General features: G+C 37.7%; 2 protein-coding genes across 2 annotated transcripts in view; both read right to left on the bottom strand.

Moving 5' to 3' along the window:
* Nucleotides 1-6,379, bottom strand: part of ankef1a (ankyrin repeat and EF-hand domain containing 1a) — a 10,081-nt gene extending 3,702 nt beyond the window's left edge. Inside the window, exons 1-8 of the mRNA XM_016499287.1 lie at nt 6,028-6,379; nt 5,427-5,626; nt 4,577-4,726; nt 4,316-4,439; nt 2,882-3,710; nt 2,237-2,463; nt 1,794-1,963; nt 820-960 (exon numbers count right to left, since the gene is read on the bottom strand). Coding sequence (XP_016354773.1) covers nt 820-960; nt 1,794-1,963; nt 2,237-2,463; nt 2,882-3,710; nt 4,316-4,439; nt 4,577-4,726; nt 5,427-5,626; nt 6,028-6,379 — 2,193 coding nt within the window. The remainder of the gene's footprint in view (nt 1-819; nt 961-1,793; nt 1,964-2,236; nt 2,464-2,881; nt 3,711-4,315; nt 4,440-4,576; nt 4,727-5,426; nt 5,627-6,027) is intronic.
* A 4,129-nt stretch (nt 6,380-10,508) lies between these two features.
* LOC107698364 (EMILIN-1-like) overlaps nt 10,509-17,949 on the bottom strand; it is an 11,975-nt gene continuing 4,534 nt past the window's right edge. Inside the window, exons 2-8 of the mRNA XM_016499335.1 lie at nt 14,947-15,066; nt 14,079-14,209; nt 11,743-13,791; nt 11,476-11,592; nt 11,326-11,343; nt 11,064-11,198; nt 10,509-10,980 (exon numbers count right to left, since the gene is read on the bottom strand). Coding sequence (XP_016354821.1) covers nt 10,652-10,980; nt 11,064-11,198; nt 11,326-11,343; nt 11,476-11,592; nt 11,743-13,791; nt 14,079-14,209; nt 14,947-15,066 — 2,899 coding nt within the window. The 3' untranslated portion in view covers nt 10,509-10,651. The remainder of the gene's footprint in view (nt 10,981-11,063; nt 11,199-11,325; nt 11,344-11,475; nt 11,593-11,742; nt 13,792-14,078; nt 14,210-14,946; nt 15,067-17,949) is intronic.

Genomic DNA, 17,949 nt, shown 5'->3' on the forward strand with positions numbered 1-17,949 from the left:
AGAGAGAGAGAGAGAGAGAGAGAGAGAGAGAGAGAGATTCTATATATATATATAATATTTATATATAGATCCTATATATAGAGAGAGAATATTTTGAAATAAATTAGGTTAACTATTTCAAGAGGGTTACCAACGGGTATGTTTAGGGTTAGGAGTTGGTTAGGACAATAATTAAGTGTATACAATTAAACAACTACATAATTCCTTAAAAATAATAATATACAGAATTGAATAGCAAGTGCTAAAGAATAGTATGAGCTGCTATTATAAAAAACAAAACAACAAAAAAAAAAACTAGCCTATACCGTCCTAGAAATGCGGTCCTGAATAAAACAGGCTTATTGAAAATGCACATTCATTCTCTGCCAGCAGGAGGCGCTTTTAGAACGGCAAAAGTATAACTGTTTCCCCGGTAACAGCTGAACACAAATCAGCGCAGCACCAGACTCTGAAACGCGCAGCGCTCGTGTTTATTTAATAAAATCATAGCCTTTTGAAGTTTAATCGTTACATTAAGCCATATCGCAATTCTGGTCTTTCCGTTCCCAAATTTAAGACCTCCTGAAATCAAAATTAAGACTTTCTTGTACAATTTAAGACTTTTTAAGGCCTTAAATTTGATACAACAAAATGTAAGACTTTTTAAGACCCCGCGGAAACCCTGGGAGACATAACTACTGTATGTTGATTAATTGAATGATCAGTAGAATTAGAGTATGACATTTATGTGCACACTGTTTTGGCATGAAAACACCTTTTATTATTAGTTCATAAGGCCCATTTCTCTGTGCGTATACCTATGAATGGTGTCCAGCTTACCGTTCTTGGCACAAAACTGATGTCCAATTTGTTGAGCTTGCCGGTAGTGATCTGAGTGCTGTGCACGATAACACTGTCTTTCTTCATTGCTTTCTTGACTGCTGAGTTCGAGGAGGCTGTAGGAGTGGGAACGGTGCCCTGCTGAGAAGATAAAGCACCAACACCGTAATCAAGACACAGAGGACGTGATGACACATTGACAATGGTGTGACTTTCAACAAAGGTTCAGTGGGGTTTCCCTGTGCACACTAACGAGTCACGAAGTCGCCAAGGCCTTGTTGGGGGGAAATGTGGCACGTCTGGACTCATTTACTTACTCTTTGCTTGGGTTTTCATTTGCTGTGTCATCTCATTTGCCATACCAGATGGTTTTGATCACAGCTCTTATGCTGTTTCAATTTTATATTTGAAATGACACAGCAATTTTAAAATGAGAATTACTGTGAATAGTACTTGACAAATATCCAGTGAAAAATAATAATAATAATATTTTTTTATTTTCATAGCACCATAACACCAATGTGACGAAGGTCACATTACAGATGTGGGGAACAAGGAAAAAACACCAATGTAAAAAACATGTTTCTACGTAAGGATGAATATTGATATTGCATCGATAACCCACTACTATGAGACACTTCTGGTGGCAGAATAAATTTATCATGGATAAAAAATATGTATAGCACATTTATACAATAGCATCATTGAATAAATGATCAGCGTCAGTATAAAGTCCAGGACTACTGTAGTATTGAATCAAACCAAAAAACTTGAATCTTTAAATTATATGAAAGGGGAAATAATATTTATCCATGGTCTCATATTACGTTTTAAGTTTTTATTCAATACTGTAATGTATAGCTGAGTAAAATAGCTTCTCAATTAAGAAAAAAATGAAGATTTTGTCAGGAATTGATTGGCTCGTGGATATGTTGAATAGATATGTTGAGTCACATACAGTACAGTTGTTCTACCTTTTCTTTTGTAGAGCCAGGGGTTGAGGCCGGTGTTAGTTTGCGGTGGACTCTGACAGGCTGTGGCTTCTTATTCTCCTTAGGTCTGGGTAGCGTATTAATCTTAGCCTGGATCAAATCCACCACCCTGAAGTCTGCATAAGCGTGGGCAACGTCCAAGCAGTTTTGCTCTGCAATTAAAAGATTAAAAGTTCCTGACTCAAATGACAGCAGAGCCAAAGTTGATCAATCTCAGAGGTTTAATGCACTGTAAATCAGGGTGTTCATAAGAGTCCTCCAGCAAAGATGATGTGGCATTGTGGGAATGACGTAAAAAACAGTCTGCACTGAGATGGCTATGAAATAGAAAAGGTGTTCATGGTTTGCACACCTGAATAGATTTATGATCTATCAAGATGTTGAAGTTGTATTATAATAGTTCTTTGCTAGGAAGGGAACTGTACCTGTCTTATTTGCTGCATTGACCTTGGCCCCAGCTTTGATGAGGTACTCCACACAGGACGGTCTACAGCTCTCAATGGCTCTCATTAGGGGAGTGGCTCCATTGAGGGTGGGCGGGTCCACAGAAGCTCCCGCCTCCAGCAGCAACTGTATGATGTCCAGCTGTCCTGCATGACAGGCGTGGTGTAGAGGTGTCCAGCTGAACTGATCGTATGCATTCACATCAGCCCTGCAGTGAGATTATGGTTTGGATATAATTTTTACGAATATACATATGCCAATGTAAATATACTTTAATTTATTAATTTAGAAGGATAGTCATTCCTTCATCATTTACTCACTCTCATGTCATTCCAAACCTGTATGACCTTCTGTCCTATGTAGAACATTAAAGAAGATAATTTGAAGAATGTTGGTAACCAAACAGTTTCGATTCCCATTGAATTCCATTGTATTTCCCATTGATTTCTAAGTCAATGGGAACCAAAACTGTTTGGTTACCAACATTCTTCAAAATATCTTCTTTAATGTTCTGCAGAAGAAAAAAAATCATACAGATTTGGAATGACAATAGGGTGGGGTAATCACCATTTTTGGGTGAACTTGCTATCCTTTTAAGTCAATTCTTATAAGTACATTAAACTTACCCATTATCAAGAAGGAAATTTGCCACTTCGTAATTCCCACTTGCGCATGCAGCCATGAGTGGTGTCTTGTAAAAGCGATCTTTCACATCTACAGGAATCTTTTGGCTGAGTGCCAACCTGAGAGACTCAATATCTCCTGTTTTAACACAGTAGTTCATATTTATGTATATCTTTTCGGGCTCATCGATGTACCATGCCGTATCATCTTCGATAGGATGTCCTGGTCGATGGTCCCGGTCATATCTGTGGGTGTCTGTAGCATGCTGGTAACTTTCAATCATAAAATGCGGTGGCCCACCATCGTCACGCCGATGAATGAAATCAGGTGGGACAGTGCAGATGGGCATAGGTGCATTGAACTTAGTCTTTTTGGTCTTTCCTGCCTTGGTTGCCTTCTTCTTCTTAGGCCCATAAGAAGCCATAACATATGTCTTTGGAAGATATTTGAGACCTTTTAGAAAATCACTTATATTTATAAAGCCCTCTCTTCTCTTATCGAGAGCAAGCAGAAGAGCATGAATTTGTTTATCATTTAGAGGAGTGTGAAAGTCCTGAAGAACAGACACAAACGTCGTTCTGGACACCATTTCTATTCCCATGTAGCCATCTGATGCTGACTCGAAAGCACTTCTCAGTGCATTCTCATTTTCATGAGACCAGTCGTGAAGTGTCAGAGCCCATGGTTCATTTGTGCCACCTGCTCCTTTTGAGAACTTTCCATGTAGTCGTTCAGCCTTCTTAAGCTCTTTGACAGTGGCTTTGTGACCACAGTCCTTAGCGATCTGACGGGGAAGCAGACCTTCTTGGTTCTTCAGTTTGGGATTGCATCCTAAAGTAGGAATTTGAATCTTCAAGGCATCAAATATAATATTTCAAATCAAGTTCAGCTTGTTCCATATCAAGAAGCATGACTTGGGAAATTGGGAAAAATCTAATTGTGATTTTTCTAATAAATATTACCCTCTTAATTTTTGGGAGCGTTGCACATTTTAATTATTATTATTATTACTAAATAATTTTTAATATTATTATTAGAAAAATAATATAGTAACAACTGTAAAATTACTTAATTTCTTCATTTTCAGAAGAAAACCAAAGTGGGACCTTAAAGCTTCTCTTTTGTTGATAATAGCCGGTTTATGATGAGCACTTCTCATTACGAGTTTGTGAATAAATATGGTGCATGTAATAAAAGGAAAATAAACTTTCCTAATAAAATGAATAAATAAAGTAAAAGTACAAAAAATAAAGAAAAATAATAAAAAATACAGAGAATTATACCTTATTGTGTTGTTTTCATGTAAAGTCAGTTGTTTTACTATTGATATCCTTTTTTCATTGAGAATTTACAGCAATCTGCTCAAAAAAATATTAATAAGCAGCCATTCTCCCCCGGTTTAATGATTCTGTTTGGCTTAAAATAAATTGATTTACCTCTTTGAGCTAGAAACCTGCAGCAATCTGTGTAGCCACCAGAGGCAGCGAAGTGCAGCGGTGTATCCCCCTCTGATGTTACCACTCCGAAGTCTGCTGCATATGCAGACAACACCATAATGATCTGGAAAAAAAGCAGTAATGATAATCACTTGGAGAAATACGTAGGCTTATAGCCAAATGCTAGGAAAGTTTCATTCAATAACAGCAAATTTTATCACTCTTATATAATTGTTAAACAACAACAGAAGTGATGCTCACTTCAAAGAAGCCTCTTTCAGCCGCAAAGTGAGCTGCATGGAATTGCTTCTTATCCAGGGCATTGACGTTTCCTCCTTTCTTGAGAATGGCTCTCACAAGATCTATTGCTCCTGCTCTGGTGGCCTCCATCAGAGCTGTCCGACCAGTTTCCTGGGATATCATACACACAAAATCAATAATGCAAACACCCGACCCATCAGCAGTCTTGAGTTTGCTTAGTTGATGTACTTGGATGATTTGTGAGCTCAAAGTGCTTTGAAGGATGTGTTATTTGAAGATCAGTTTAAGTTGCAAAATCAAATGTAGGTAAAATGTCAAAGCTTCTTTTAATTATTTAAAAATGGTTTTGAATATACTTTAAAGGGGTCATATGATGCGATTTAAATTTTTCCTTTCTCTTTGGAGTGTTATAAGCTCTTGGTGCATAAAGAAGATCTGTAAAGTTGCGAAGACTAAAGTCTCAAATCCAAAGAGATATTCTTTATAAAAGTTAAGAGTCAGCCACACCTACCTAAAACGGCTCGTTCTAACACGCCCCCACATACCTACATCACTATCTGGGAAGATTTGCATAACGCCGCCCAAATGTTCACGCAAAAAAAGAAGGTGTAACTTTTATTCTCGCTGTAGTATTGTTGCCGCCGCCGCCATGTCGTGAAGGCGCTGTGTGCTTCGTCTCATATCTAGTTATGTAAAATAAAACATATGTGGCTGTGTGTGTGTGTGTGTGTGTGTGTGTGTGTACAAATATATACACATACACTTCAAATATACAAGATCTTAAGTACTCTGCAAGTACACATTCAATTAATTTTGCAGTCCATTTATCAGTTATACAATGTTTGCAAACCTGATTTGTAGCATTGGGGTCTGCTCCTCTCTCTAGGATACTGAGACACATTCCTTCACAGTCCTGAGCTTGTTCGCAGGCCAGCAGGAACACTGGCATCCCAGTTTCTGAAACATTGTTGACATCTGCATTGCCGTTAAGGGCCACCTGGAGGCAGCGCATGTGCCTTTTTGTAGGGTGGATGCAGTAGAAGAGCAAGCCTGGGAGGGAAGCCAAGGTTACTCAGATCGGTTTACACACTAGTTTTACTGGAGGAGCCCTGATCTGTAATTAGATCTGCATACAGTAAATCTCCAAAATGGCAGGATGCTGCCAGCCATTGATAATCCCTGTTGACTATGTGGTTGCTGTCAAATTGTCTTATGAAGAATAATTGTTGGTGAGGTGTCAATTACAGGAAGCCTAATAATATCTAACCCTAGAAAGAGAAATATTGTATATTGATAAATAAAATGAAGTATTCACAGATAAAGTCTATACAGTACATTGATATCGAACCTGGCACTGACCGAAGCTTATAACTTATGCATATTTATATGGACAGCAATGGATAAAACGTGGCAGTTAAACTATATTATAAATTAAAATAATAAAAAATTACCTTTCCCCTCTTTGTCTACAAGTTTCATGTCTGCGTTGTTCTTGGCCAGTAGAGACACGATCCTGTCATATCCGAGCTCTGCGGCCAGCATCAGGGGTGTCCTCCCCCTCCTGTCCTGCATGTCTGGACGGGCACCTTGAGCTATGAGGAACTCCAGCATGTCGGGTTTGTTGCCCACCGATGCCAGGTGCAGGACACCGTTCCCCTCGCGTGGTTCAGTGAGATTTATGAGGTCACGAACACCCATGCTGATTAATTTCTCTATGTACAGCTTATCTCCATCCTGGACGCACTGCAGTAGCCGATAGATCTGCAAAACGTCAAGCCTTCCCTTGGCCAGGGTGCATGACATCATTAACCTAAAAATCTAAACAATTTACAGTAGTATTTGTAGGGTTTTTCCCCCCTAGTTTTCTTTGTTTTAAATGCATTTCACTTGAGATTTTAATCAAGATGCAATAGTAGGGCACAACATGGCTGAAAGTAGGTTCCTTTAGAAAGGAAAATTTAAAAGAAAAAAAGGAACAGTATATGAAACAGTAAATTATGAATAATTTACTTCCATTGTGTGAGTATATAATCATTTAATCCATAAAAGGTAACTGTAATCTGATTATGAGCATTTTATTAAATGTGACGATTTACCCAAGCGTCTGATGCCCTTTAACTTTAATATTTACATGATTTTTCATAACGAACACATTTCTTTTTATGCAAATTATGTTCCTCCAAGAATATTCAATAAAAACAATTTGTTCGACCATGTGATAATTTGGGGACCCGATTTTACTAAGGGGTCTTTTTTTTGCACCTTAATTTGGAGATTTTTAAGTTGGTAACAATATAGCTGTATATCTGATAAACACGTTTTACAAGACTACATTCAATGTCAAAGAACAATCAGATTCCCTTACCTGTTTTTGGGTTCTGAAATCCACAGTATGTTAAGTAAATGTTACATTGTTTCCAAGCGCGTCTCTCTGTGCTCGCTTTGTGTCTCTATGGCAACAGCACGCCGTGAACTCTTAAAAAGCTTCTTCAAGAAGGAAATTCCGCCTCATTGTCGCCGCCTCTTTTTTATTAGAAGCGGCCTAAAATAGAATTACCGCACTTTTACGTGATCACTTGACCTGGCTTGAGTAGCCTGACGAGAAACGGCGTATCAGTTTTCATGGCAATGTCTTCAAGCGTGTGAGTAACTTTTTGTATGAGTGACAGTAAGTGACATCTATCACAAAGAGAGGCTTCCTCGCGCCATGCTCACATTGGATATGGTTCTCTCACCATTAAGTCGAAATCATGCATAATTTAATATGTTATCACTTTAGCCCGCGCTCAAACATTCTCAGGAAGGTGGTCCGGTTCAATAAGAAAATGTGGCGAAGAAGATTTCAGATCATCCACTAGAGGGCGCGAATTCACTATAAGTACAATGGCCCGCGCTTTTTAGCCAATGAGAGATCACAATCTGCATTTTATGTTTTGGGATTGGCTAGAGTGTCTTTGGAGGGCGGGGCTTTAGAGTTTAGAGAGAGAGCGTGCATGGTTAAAGGGAAGGTTAGCAACTGCATAACAACAGGCTTAAAGGGGTCCTATTATGCTTTTTCACTTTTTCAACTTTAGTTAGTCTGTAATGTTGCTGTTTGAGCATAAAAAAGATCTGCAAAGTTACAAAGCTCAAAGTCCACTTCAAAAGGAGATATTTTATTTAACAGAAATCACTTTTCAAAAACTACAACGAACGACTCGTTTGGACTACAATGCATATTTTCCGGGATTTGTGATATCACAAATATCGATGAATGGGATGAGACCTGGTTGAGCTGCACTAGAGAAGGCAACGAGTGTTATCACTATGTCGGAGACACGCTAGCTTTCCCAAGGCAGACGAACTTATCGAGTGATTGCAATCATCCGGGTTTAAATCGCGCTCAAATTGATTTGATTTTGACGCAATATTTACACTGTAGGACCCCTTTAAAATCAGAAAAAAAACTTCTTAACACAATAAGAAATTTGTGGAAAATATTTTAATTAACAACTAGCATTGCAAATATACTGTATATTCAATATATAGCATTCAGCTTTGAAGAAGATATGATTATGAAAACATTTTGTGCTGAAAATAATCTGAGGACTGTTTGGATTGCACAGCAGTCGGATTTTATTTGTCAGTCAGACTTTATTTGCATAAATATAATACTGTTTTGTAATGCCTGTAGTGAGACGAAACTTCAAAATATCAGATTTGACCTGATATGGTTCAGGTTATGCCTGGACAGCTGATATAACCTGGTCCCAAGTGGAAATCGAGCAAATCAGCTGTCTTACTGCAAGATGAAGCATTCTGAAGTAACATTTATGAAGACCTTTTAAGGAATTTCTCTCTTCTGAGGGTTAAAATGGACTGAATGGTCAAGGTTTGATCTCACAGTACTCAGTGCAAAGTCCTTTTAAATCCCTTTGTATTAAAGAAAACATTAAGCATAGACCACCAAGACAGCTAAGGTCGCACAAATACATGTCTGGCAAAGATACAGATTCTGAGCTGTTAGATTTGGTCTATTTGGAGAACATCTGCAGTCCAAAGAGACAAAATAAAAATCCATTGACAAAAAGATAGCCAGGATGAAATCTTTTCTGCATCAAGCACAAACAGCTTTGATCGTTTTCTTTGGAAGAGTCACCAGAGAATGGGTTACAGAAGTTTCCTGATCTATAGCCTCTGGCATGTCTAAAAATGTCCCTCTCTGCACAGCCTGCTTTATTTGAGTTCATCCTTTTATAGTTACTTTTCCAAATTTGGAGATTAAGTGAAGAAATGTGCCACAAATATGAAAGAATAACACAGTGAGGAAATGGGAAATAATAGAAAATATCATGTGTAATATTTATTATATCCATCTTTAAAAAACCTGAATGGAACCTTTAAGGGAAAAACATCTTTCCTCATTTTAAACTGAAACCACACCAACAGTAAACTGTAAACATCTTTCCTCATTTTAAACTGAAAACACACCAACAGTACACACAGATCCATATTTTCTTATGGTCTCTGGATTCCTTCTTCTTGAGGTGTATTTGAATGAAGCTTGAAAGTTAGAAGGGGATAATGGTATACATAGCGGCGTGATGCTTTAAAAAAATAAATTACATTTATGTTTTTCACATACAGTATGTTGTCGTGGTTTTTGTGTTAGCATTTTCTGAGAGCATAAACAGCATTTCTTAAAAGAAAAGTAGTGATTGCATTGATTGGATAACAGAAAATACAGGCAAATTGCAAGTGGCCAAAAGGACTGGTACAGACCCAAGTATGTACTTGTAGATCCACAACAAGCTTTAATATATGTATATATATATATATATATATACATCTGTTCTTGTGTTCCATTTCCCATTCTTCTCTACAAATTTCAAACAAACAAATTTATTTGGGAAGTACTGTAAATTCACTGGCTTGTGCATGTGAATACACTATATTATGCACTGCACTGCACTGCCAACCAACCTTTTTTATATACTGTTATATGAATATATCTTAAATGATCTTTACAGAGTTGAATGAATGAATGAATGAATGAATGAATGATGCATTTATATAGCGCTTTACTGTGTATTGTTGTACACCCAAAGCGCTTTACAATCATGTGGGGGGGTCTCTTCTCAACCACCACCAGTGTGCAGCATCCACTTGGATGAGTTGTTCACAAGTTGCATGTGCTGTTTAATCACTGATAAACATTAGAAGACATTTGCAAGGTTTGTTTTTACACCGTAGTGTAGGTAAAGATCTATCTCATCCAGCGCTCTTTTTGTTTTCTTTTTCGTTTGAGAAAATGCTGTATATGATTCAGTGTATGAGTGAACTGTCTGAATGAATCAAAAACAAATTCAGACCTTTTTGCAAAACCATTTGACCAGTTAGCTCAAGAGTGCTTAATTTCTGAATCTGGCATATGATTGTAAATAGCTGATAGAAAACACACAACATGATTGCTGAAATATTATCAGGCAAAATGATTCTCATGTCAGTAAATGGTAATCTCCATTCTCAGTATTTATCAGTAATGTTTACTGGGGCATATGGGTATTTCAAGGGTCTAGCAACACGCTGCTGACAACAACACATCTTTATACATTCAAATAACTACTATAATGAAGGTTTGTAAGGTCAGATCAAGTAAAGATTGTGTTAGGTTATTAGATAATTATGTAAAATATTCTACTTGAGTTCGATCCCAGTTTGACAGTCACTCATTCTCTTCTGGGGCAAGAAGTGACATGGATGTGCTATTTTTTAGAAAGATCATTTCCGTTCTCAGTTGTATTTTAATATAAGCAAACATAGCTGCTCACATACAGTATATGAAAATATATGATTTGCCATTCAAGAATAAATGTAAAAAAACGTAACCATGTAAAAAAAAAAATTTTTTTTAATAATGGAGAAAAAATATATCCATCTCGTGTTTCCTTATGGCCTGCTATAAACAAAACCTGCATATAATTTGTATTATAAACCTTATTCAACACTGAATATGTATAACTGTTCTTCAAAAAAGTTATGTCCAGATACAAATGTTTACATCTGAAATTGTCCTCACTGAGTCTCAGATGGGTCTTACAATCTGTCGTCTTCCTCATAGAGCAACATCCCACTGAAGATCGTAAGGGGCTCCACAGAGTGGGCAAGTTTACCTGTGACCAGGTCAATGCAGACAGTATCTCCCTTCTCCAGAGGAAGTATGATGTTGAAGATGACCAGGGAGCCAGGAGTGTGCTGTGCCTCTGCCATGGGTTTCTCAAGACCCTCAGGCTGATAGCCTGCTGAATCTCCGCGGGCAATTCCATAATTGGATTTAGACAAGACTGCCTCGATCTTGACATTCTTGTGACCTGTCAGGACTGCACTGAAGAAGTATCGCCCCTTCACAGGTGCAGTGAACATACCTGTCAAAATACATTTAGTGAGAGAATTTATGATTATGACAGACCTTAATTCACACACTATATGCTTGTCTTTAAATACATACCTGTCTTTGGATTGTAGGCCTTTCTTTCATTGACAAAGACCTTGTTGAAGACAATAGTGCCTGCATTGGGTTGCGGTCGTGTGAGTGCTGCTGAGAATGACAGTCTTGGGACGTTTGCATCCTCTCCAGGAGGTCCTGGTAAGCAGGCAAATAATTATTTTAAAAATTATTTAGAAAACATTTTTATTTTTAGAAATATCAATTTATTAGTAGAACATTTTATTAGTAGTCATAGCAGTAGCAATAGTAAGAACACACTGACCTTGTTCACCTCTGAGGCCTAAATAAGAGAAAATGTTGAAAATATATAGAAAAATATAAGTGATTTGACCATATAAAATCCTGTTCTGGTGATTTTATGAAATATATGTATATATATTTATTAACTTATTTTCTCGTCTCATTTATTTACCTGGGGGTCCTATTGGCCCTACTTTCCCTTGTGGTCCTTCTCTGCCTGGAGGTCCTTGAGGCCCAGCTGGTCCTTTGGATCCTTTCTCTCCCTGAGGACCAGGTGGTCCAGGAGGTCCTGAGGATTGGCCCAAAAGAAATTGCTTGGTTTTTCACATTCAAAAACAACTAAAAAATGGATAGTTGAGGTATAATGTGTCCAATTGCTTTTAAATTCGTAACACAAATTATAAAATTTGTTTTCGTCTTGACATATTATGTAACATACCAGTGAAGTCCTCTTCAATGAAGCTCTGGAACTTCTTGAGGACATGCAGTATGGAAGAGTTGAGATTGTTCATTTTGCCATGAATGTTCTCTAAGTGAACATTCTGAATGCTGTTGATGGCCTCACCGTGAGAGATAACTGTGGAGTTTAGGTCATTAACACATGTCCAAAGCCCAGAAACGTGTTTGTTCAGGCCATCTTTGATTGTCTGAAGGTTTACTGACAAGGAATCCAGTCTACCGCAGGCATCCTCCATCTTCGAGAGCCTCTTATCCAGCCCTTCTCGAGAAAGTTTGCATTCTCCCATTTCAATCATCAAATTGCTGTTAAAGCTACTGATGCCATCGAAACGCACTTTACTGTCTACTTTGTGCTTGTTCAGATCATCCTGAATCTGATCTAATTCAGAGTAAATTCTTTCCTTAGACGAGTCCAGCTCAAAAATAGAGTTTTCATGCCCCTGTATGGTGTTCCTGAGGCCTTTCAGAGTGTCATTGATGGAGCTGAACATTTGGATTACCCCTGTGAGCTCACCCTGAATGGACTTGAGGTCTTTGCCAAGCTTGCGAGTTATGGTATTTTGATTATCCATGTTCCTCTGATGGTTAGCCATGCTGATCACGCATTGGCCTGTGCATTTCTCAACCTCTTCTTTCAGTTTGCCCACTTCCTCCTGGAGGTTTGAGCATACCAGCGAGCAAGCATACTCATCTGAATCTACTTTTCTGTGTAAATCTATAAGTTCTCCCTGGAACTTGTTAAAAGTATGGCTGGTTATGTTTCTTATTGTACTAAGTTCTTCCTTTATCGTATTGCATACGTCACAATCACGTAACATATTCTCCACATCGGTGACGATTTGGTTAAAGTGCTCTCCGTTATGTCCTGTCAGATCCTTAATTTTTTTAACGTCTTGGCTGAGATCTATAATACGGTGCAATAAGGAGTCACCAGACACACTTAAATCCTTTAGTTTGGTGTCAAACTTCTTAATGTCCTCCTCATTGGCAACAACCTTCCATTCCAGGCTTTTCACAGTATCTGCTGTCTCACTCCCTTTTGAAACGCACGTCTCTGTGCACAAATTAATCGCTGACTTAAGCCCACTGTCGAGATCAGTTGTTTTGTTCCCTAACCTTTCCAGATCATTTTTGTGGTCGTTAATGAAACGCTTCAAGTCTTGGACATCAATCTCCACGGTAGATATTCTATAACCATGATCATCGTTTCGACTGAGGACAGAGTTCTTTATCTGGCCGATCTCTCGGTGGACAAACTCCTTCATACTTGTCTCAGTATGGGAGCATTTTTGCTCGGTTTTTCTCACAGTCCCATTCAGCCTTCTCTCCAGTTCTCTAAGACGGCTGTTTAGTTTTTCATCAAGCGCTTTTCCCCGACCGCCATTGCCATTGCCATTGCCATTGCCTGATCCTCTCAACTCTTTCTCAAGACGTCCTCTAAGGATATCATATGTCTCTGCAGTCGAACTGACCTTCCTCTCAGTGGCACCAAGCCTCCTGTCCAGATCGCTCAGTGAATCACAGCAACTCTGATAGTGTGATAGTTCCTTCTTGAGCAAATCTACAGTTTGTTGGTGGTGCTGCTCCATCACACTGATGTGCTTCTCCAGAGCTCGGATCCTCTCTCTGTCTTCCTGCTGTTGCCTTTGAATGCCCTCCACTCCAGTTTGACATGACAAGCAAGACAGTGTCACCCGCCTTTCCAGCTCCCTGAGAATCTCCTCTTTCAGTGTGCCATAGCGACTGTCCAACTCATTTCCGATTCCATTGCCGCCCACAAGGTGGTTGTTGATGCTGGTGAGGGTTCTATCATGGACCTGTGTCATGTTGTCCAGCATGTCCAGCTTGGTCTGGATGCTGTGAATGGTCTCTCTCATCCCTGGCTGGGCTGCATCGGCCAGATTGTTGCCACCACTGATGCCTTCCCTTCGAGATTCTTCATGTAATTTCTTATTCATGTTGTATAAGGTTGACTGGAGATTTTGAATTTGTTCCTCAAGTTGTCTAATCTTTTCGCTGTCACTTCTCCCTATTGAGGGACATTGATTGCACACGTAATTAACACTGAAGTTATTTGACATTTACTAATTCAAACTGAGACCAGCACCAGAGTTTGTACACATCTATTATAATCATTCAGGTATGTCCAAACTTTTTACTGGAAGCATATCTACAAAGAGACCTATGAAGCTATTTTTTTTTAAAAGACAAAAAATAATGATACAAAAATTTACAACAGAATGCTGCAGAATTGAAAATATTATATGAAAATATCAGATCAACTTGACTCACTTTATGAGTTCTGTAACGCCATACCTTCTTCACCAGTAGTTCTGCCCCTGCCATCACTGCAATCATCTCCTGAGTAGCCATAACAGCACTTCCATTCCATCTCTGTGACCATTTTATAGGCAACCTTGTACCGTGGTTTTCTATAGGTCCGATACCTGTGGTATGAGATATTTCATCATATACAGTTCTAGCAGAAACTTTGAATATGATCTCTATGTGTAGTATTTTTGCTGTAAAAATTAAGCTTTTACATATGTGTACTTCTGTGACATTTCTAAAACTTGCCACGTATCACTTTTCGAAAGGCCACAACTATGCTAGGCAACAGTACAATAAAGGCCTGTTCTTCTTTTTCTTTGAGCTGTTGTTTCTGGGCATGTTTTTGTTATTTTATTCAGTCGAAGCTTTCAATACATCATTAAAATCTTTGAAAGTGTTTGCTTTGCTCTGGAAAGCCTCTTGTGTGTCTACTGAACTTTCAAGTGCAGTTGTTGCTATTATTAGAACATTGTTTATACTCTATTCATACTTGTGATGTGGCTTCTGTATTTTATAGGAGACTAGTATTATGGCTTTCTTTGAAGATCTTGGATAAAACCGAGGTTTATTGAGACCTAAGAAAAAGGTCAACTTCATTTTGGACTTATGACTGAATGTGTTCTCTAAAAAAATTAGTAAAATAACAACATTACAAGTAACTTTCTGGTACATTAGCAGTTTCATCGGAGACATTTATGTCTCAACTCTCCCACCTCATTCCATGTATAGTTCTGGTGGACATGCATCCAGTTGAGTGAGGGACACGTTCCAAACCTTTCCCGTTTTGACACTGTCATAACAGCAAGATTAAATGAAATGCAATTTGGCAGTGTTTTTTCTCATGAATACTTACAAAACCACATGGGAACACTGGCCCCAAGCACAACGCTGGTATTCAGGTTTCACATACGTCTCCACTCCATCTTCCATTACACAACTTACAGTCTTTGTTACTACGTAGGCACACCAGTTCCTGTTTGTGTACAAAGCATAGGCAAATTATACTAATTAAGGCTTCAATTCAAATGGTTGAGGACTGTCATCTTCATTTAAGACAGAGCTAAACTAAAAACGTACCCTGTAATTAAAGTACAAATAATTACCCTTCAAAAGCAAAACTTTCTTCTAGTGACACCCACAAAACCAAATCTTTCCTCCAATAACACCCACAAAGCATCACAAAGTTAGCAAGGTCCTGGGTTAGGCTTGGAACAAAATTGTCTTTCTGTTCTGTCAGAGCATGTGCATTCTTCCAACGATTTGGAATACCCTAACTACCCTAACTAGTGTAGTCCAGTTCCCGAACTAAAGATTCTAATGGTCAGGTCTTTGTAGTGAATGACACATACACATATATGTGATTATGTTAGGCTTTGATGCACTTAGTCTAATCAATAGTCTATGAATAATTTTAATGATCCTGTGATTTCAGTGTCTTGGAGCAACTTGCTTTGCAGTAAATGCTGCTCCAACTCTGCAATTGCTGTTGGGCCACTTATGACATGCATTTGAAATTGCAACTTACGCAACCTTCTTCCCAAATTTGTAATGAGAATCTTAATTTTTATTCAATTATAATAAAATAATGTAATATGGAGGAGAAGAATTGTTGAATAAAGTCGTCATTTTTGTTTTCTTTGGACACAAAATGCATTCTCATAGCTTCATAAAATTACGGTTGAACCACTGATGTCACAATGACTATTTTAACTATGTCCTTATGTTTCTGGGAACTTTTCAGTTGCATTGCGCTCTATGCAGGGTCAGAAAGCTCTCGTATTTCATAAAAAAATATCTTAATTTGTGTTCCAAAGATGAACAAAGGTCTTACGGGTTTGGAACGACATGAGGGTGAGTAATAAATGACTTTTACAATCCCTTTAATGATTTTTCATGACTACCATAAAGTTTAGCATAAAATATAAGAGTTTTTTTTTTTCAGACAATTGTTTGTCACTTGGGTTTATTTGACGTTTATATCTTAAATGTCCACCCATCCTGTAAGTGAATGAGGGGAGGGATATCCCCATCCTGCTCAGCGATATACATCTACTCTGGGCACACAGTAGACTAAGTACATTCATATAAAAATGGATAATAAAAATAAAATAATAATCATAAAGATCCTTTTTTTTTCAAGTGGAATTCTAGTGTGTTTTCATATCAGAAAGTTTAGTGAGTTTATTATTATTATGATTTTTTCTCTCTCTCTCTTGCTATCTATCTGTCCATTTTTATTGTTGTTGTCATTTGTTTTGTTACCTTCTATTATGTCTACTGTCATATTTTTCCTTCTATTGTCTTCTATCATTTTTTTTTTTTGAAAGATAAAAGAAAGTTTAGTAAGTTTAATGTAGTTTCTCCAACACCTTAGAGTGCTGTATGATTAAAAAAAATTAAAGTGATAAATGATGCTGTTTTCTCAGGGAGCTTGTTTAGATGGGATCGAAACCAGGCTGAAATCCAATGCTTCTGGTTCATTACAATAACTCATTGAGCCTGGTTAATCATTCGTTATCATGAGCACTGCTGAGACAGGAATGTCTCGATGCATCAGCTGCAAGTGCTCTCACACATACAAACAAATGGGGCCCAGACACTGAGAGTACACAAGTTCAACACGGACATCTTCACCACAGACAACCATGCTTTTCAAATTCTACACCCACTCAATCTTTGATTAGTCAAGGTGCATCTATTTGTATCTGCCTAAATGTTGAATAAAGTCTTACTTTTGATCACCATTATGAATACAAAATGTTGTGTTGGTTTGTAAAATAATGTGGAATATTTATGAGTGCACATTGGGATTAAGGATGTGATGAAAGAGAACTAAACTTTAATAGTGCAAAGTTCTGGATGGATTCATGAAAAACAGAATGTGCATAGAAGCATTAAATAGGACATATAAATTGTGGTTTGGAGTATACAACTAAAAGTGTGATGGTGAATAGAACACTGAGCCATTGTTTCAGCTTTATTCTGTGGGGGAGGTAAAAAACTAAGGACAAAGGCCTGGGTCCATGTATACCAATGGGAAAAAAGGAAACAGTGGTTCTCGGCTTTATCAAATTTGAGAGAGGAAAAGTAAACAAAAACTTTGGAGTCACAATGGCATCTTTGTCTCATATGTACACAAATCCATTTTGATTTTGTACAAGATCACTCTTAAGAATGGGTTCCAATGTCCAGCAATCTTGTACCATGTATTTTTGCTCTCTGTTTAATTACCACACAAAGTTTTTCAGGATTGATTCAGTATTTTTTTTAACTCTTTCTATAAACACTTCCAGTCATCTAATTATTTTTTACAGCACCCACTGCAACTGTCAGCATTTCATTTTATACAAGAATAAAATTCACTGCTTAGTCATATAAACAAGAAGACTAGATGCAAGTGTCAAGCCTGTGCCACTCCAACTCAAGAACATCCAACTCAAGGCGGCTGAATATAAACACTTTCCCTTTGACAGGATAAAATCCACAGAACCCAATTTGGCAAGGAATGAAGTATCACTTCAGCATCTCAAGCAGAAAAAGCCCTTACCAAAAAGTAGTATACTTCAAGTTTATTTTAGTATGTATACTTAAGTAAAGTTCAAGTATATTTTTAAGTATACTTTATGTAGTAAGTATACAAATATCAGTGTACTAGTAGTATACTTGTAAGTGTACTATTTCAATACTCCTTGGGACTAAATTGGCCCACTTTCTAGTATATAAAAGTATACTTTTAAGTATACTTTAAGTATAACAGTAGTAAACTTTGAGTACACAACTAGTTTACATCAAAATGTTTAGTTTGTACTGCCACTATACTAAAAGTGAACTTATAGGTATACTGATAGTTTACTAA

Source organism: Sinocyclocheilus anshuiensis, unplaced genomic scaffold, assembly GCF_001515605.1.
Source record: "Sinocyclocheilus anshuiensis isolate Anshui unplaced genomic scaffold, SAMN03320099.WGS_v1.1 scaffold1746, whole genome shotgun sequence".
In the NCBI taxonomy this organism is placed as follows: domain Eukaryota; kingdom Metazoa; phylum Chordata; class Actinopteri; order Cypriniformes; family Cyprinidae; genus Sinocyclocheilus; species Sinocyclocheilus anshuiensis.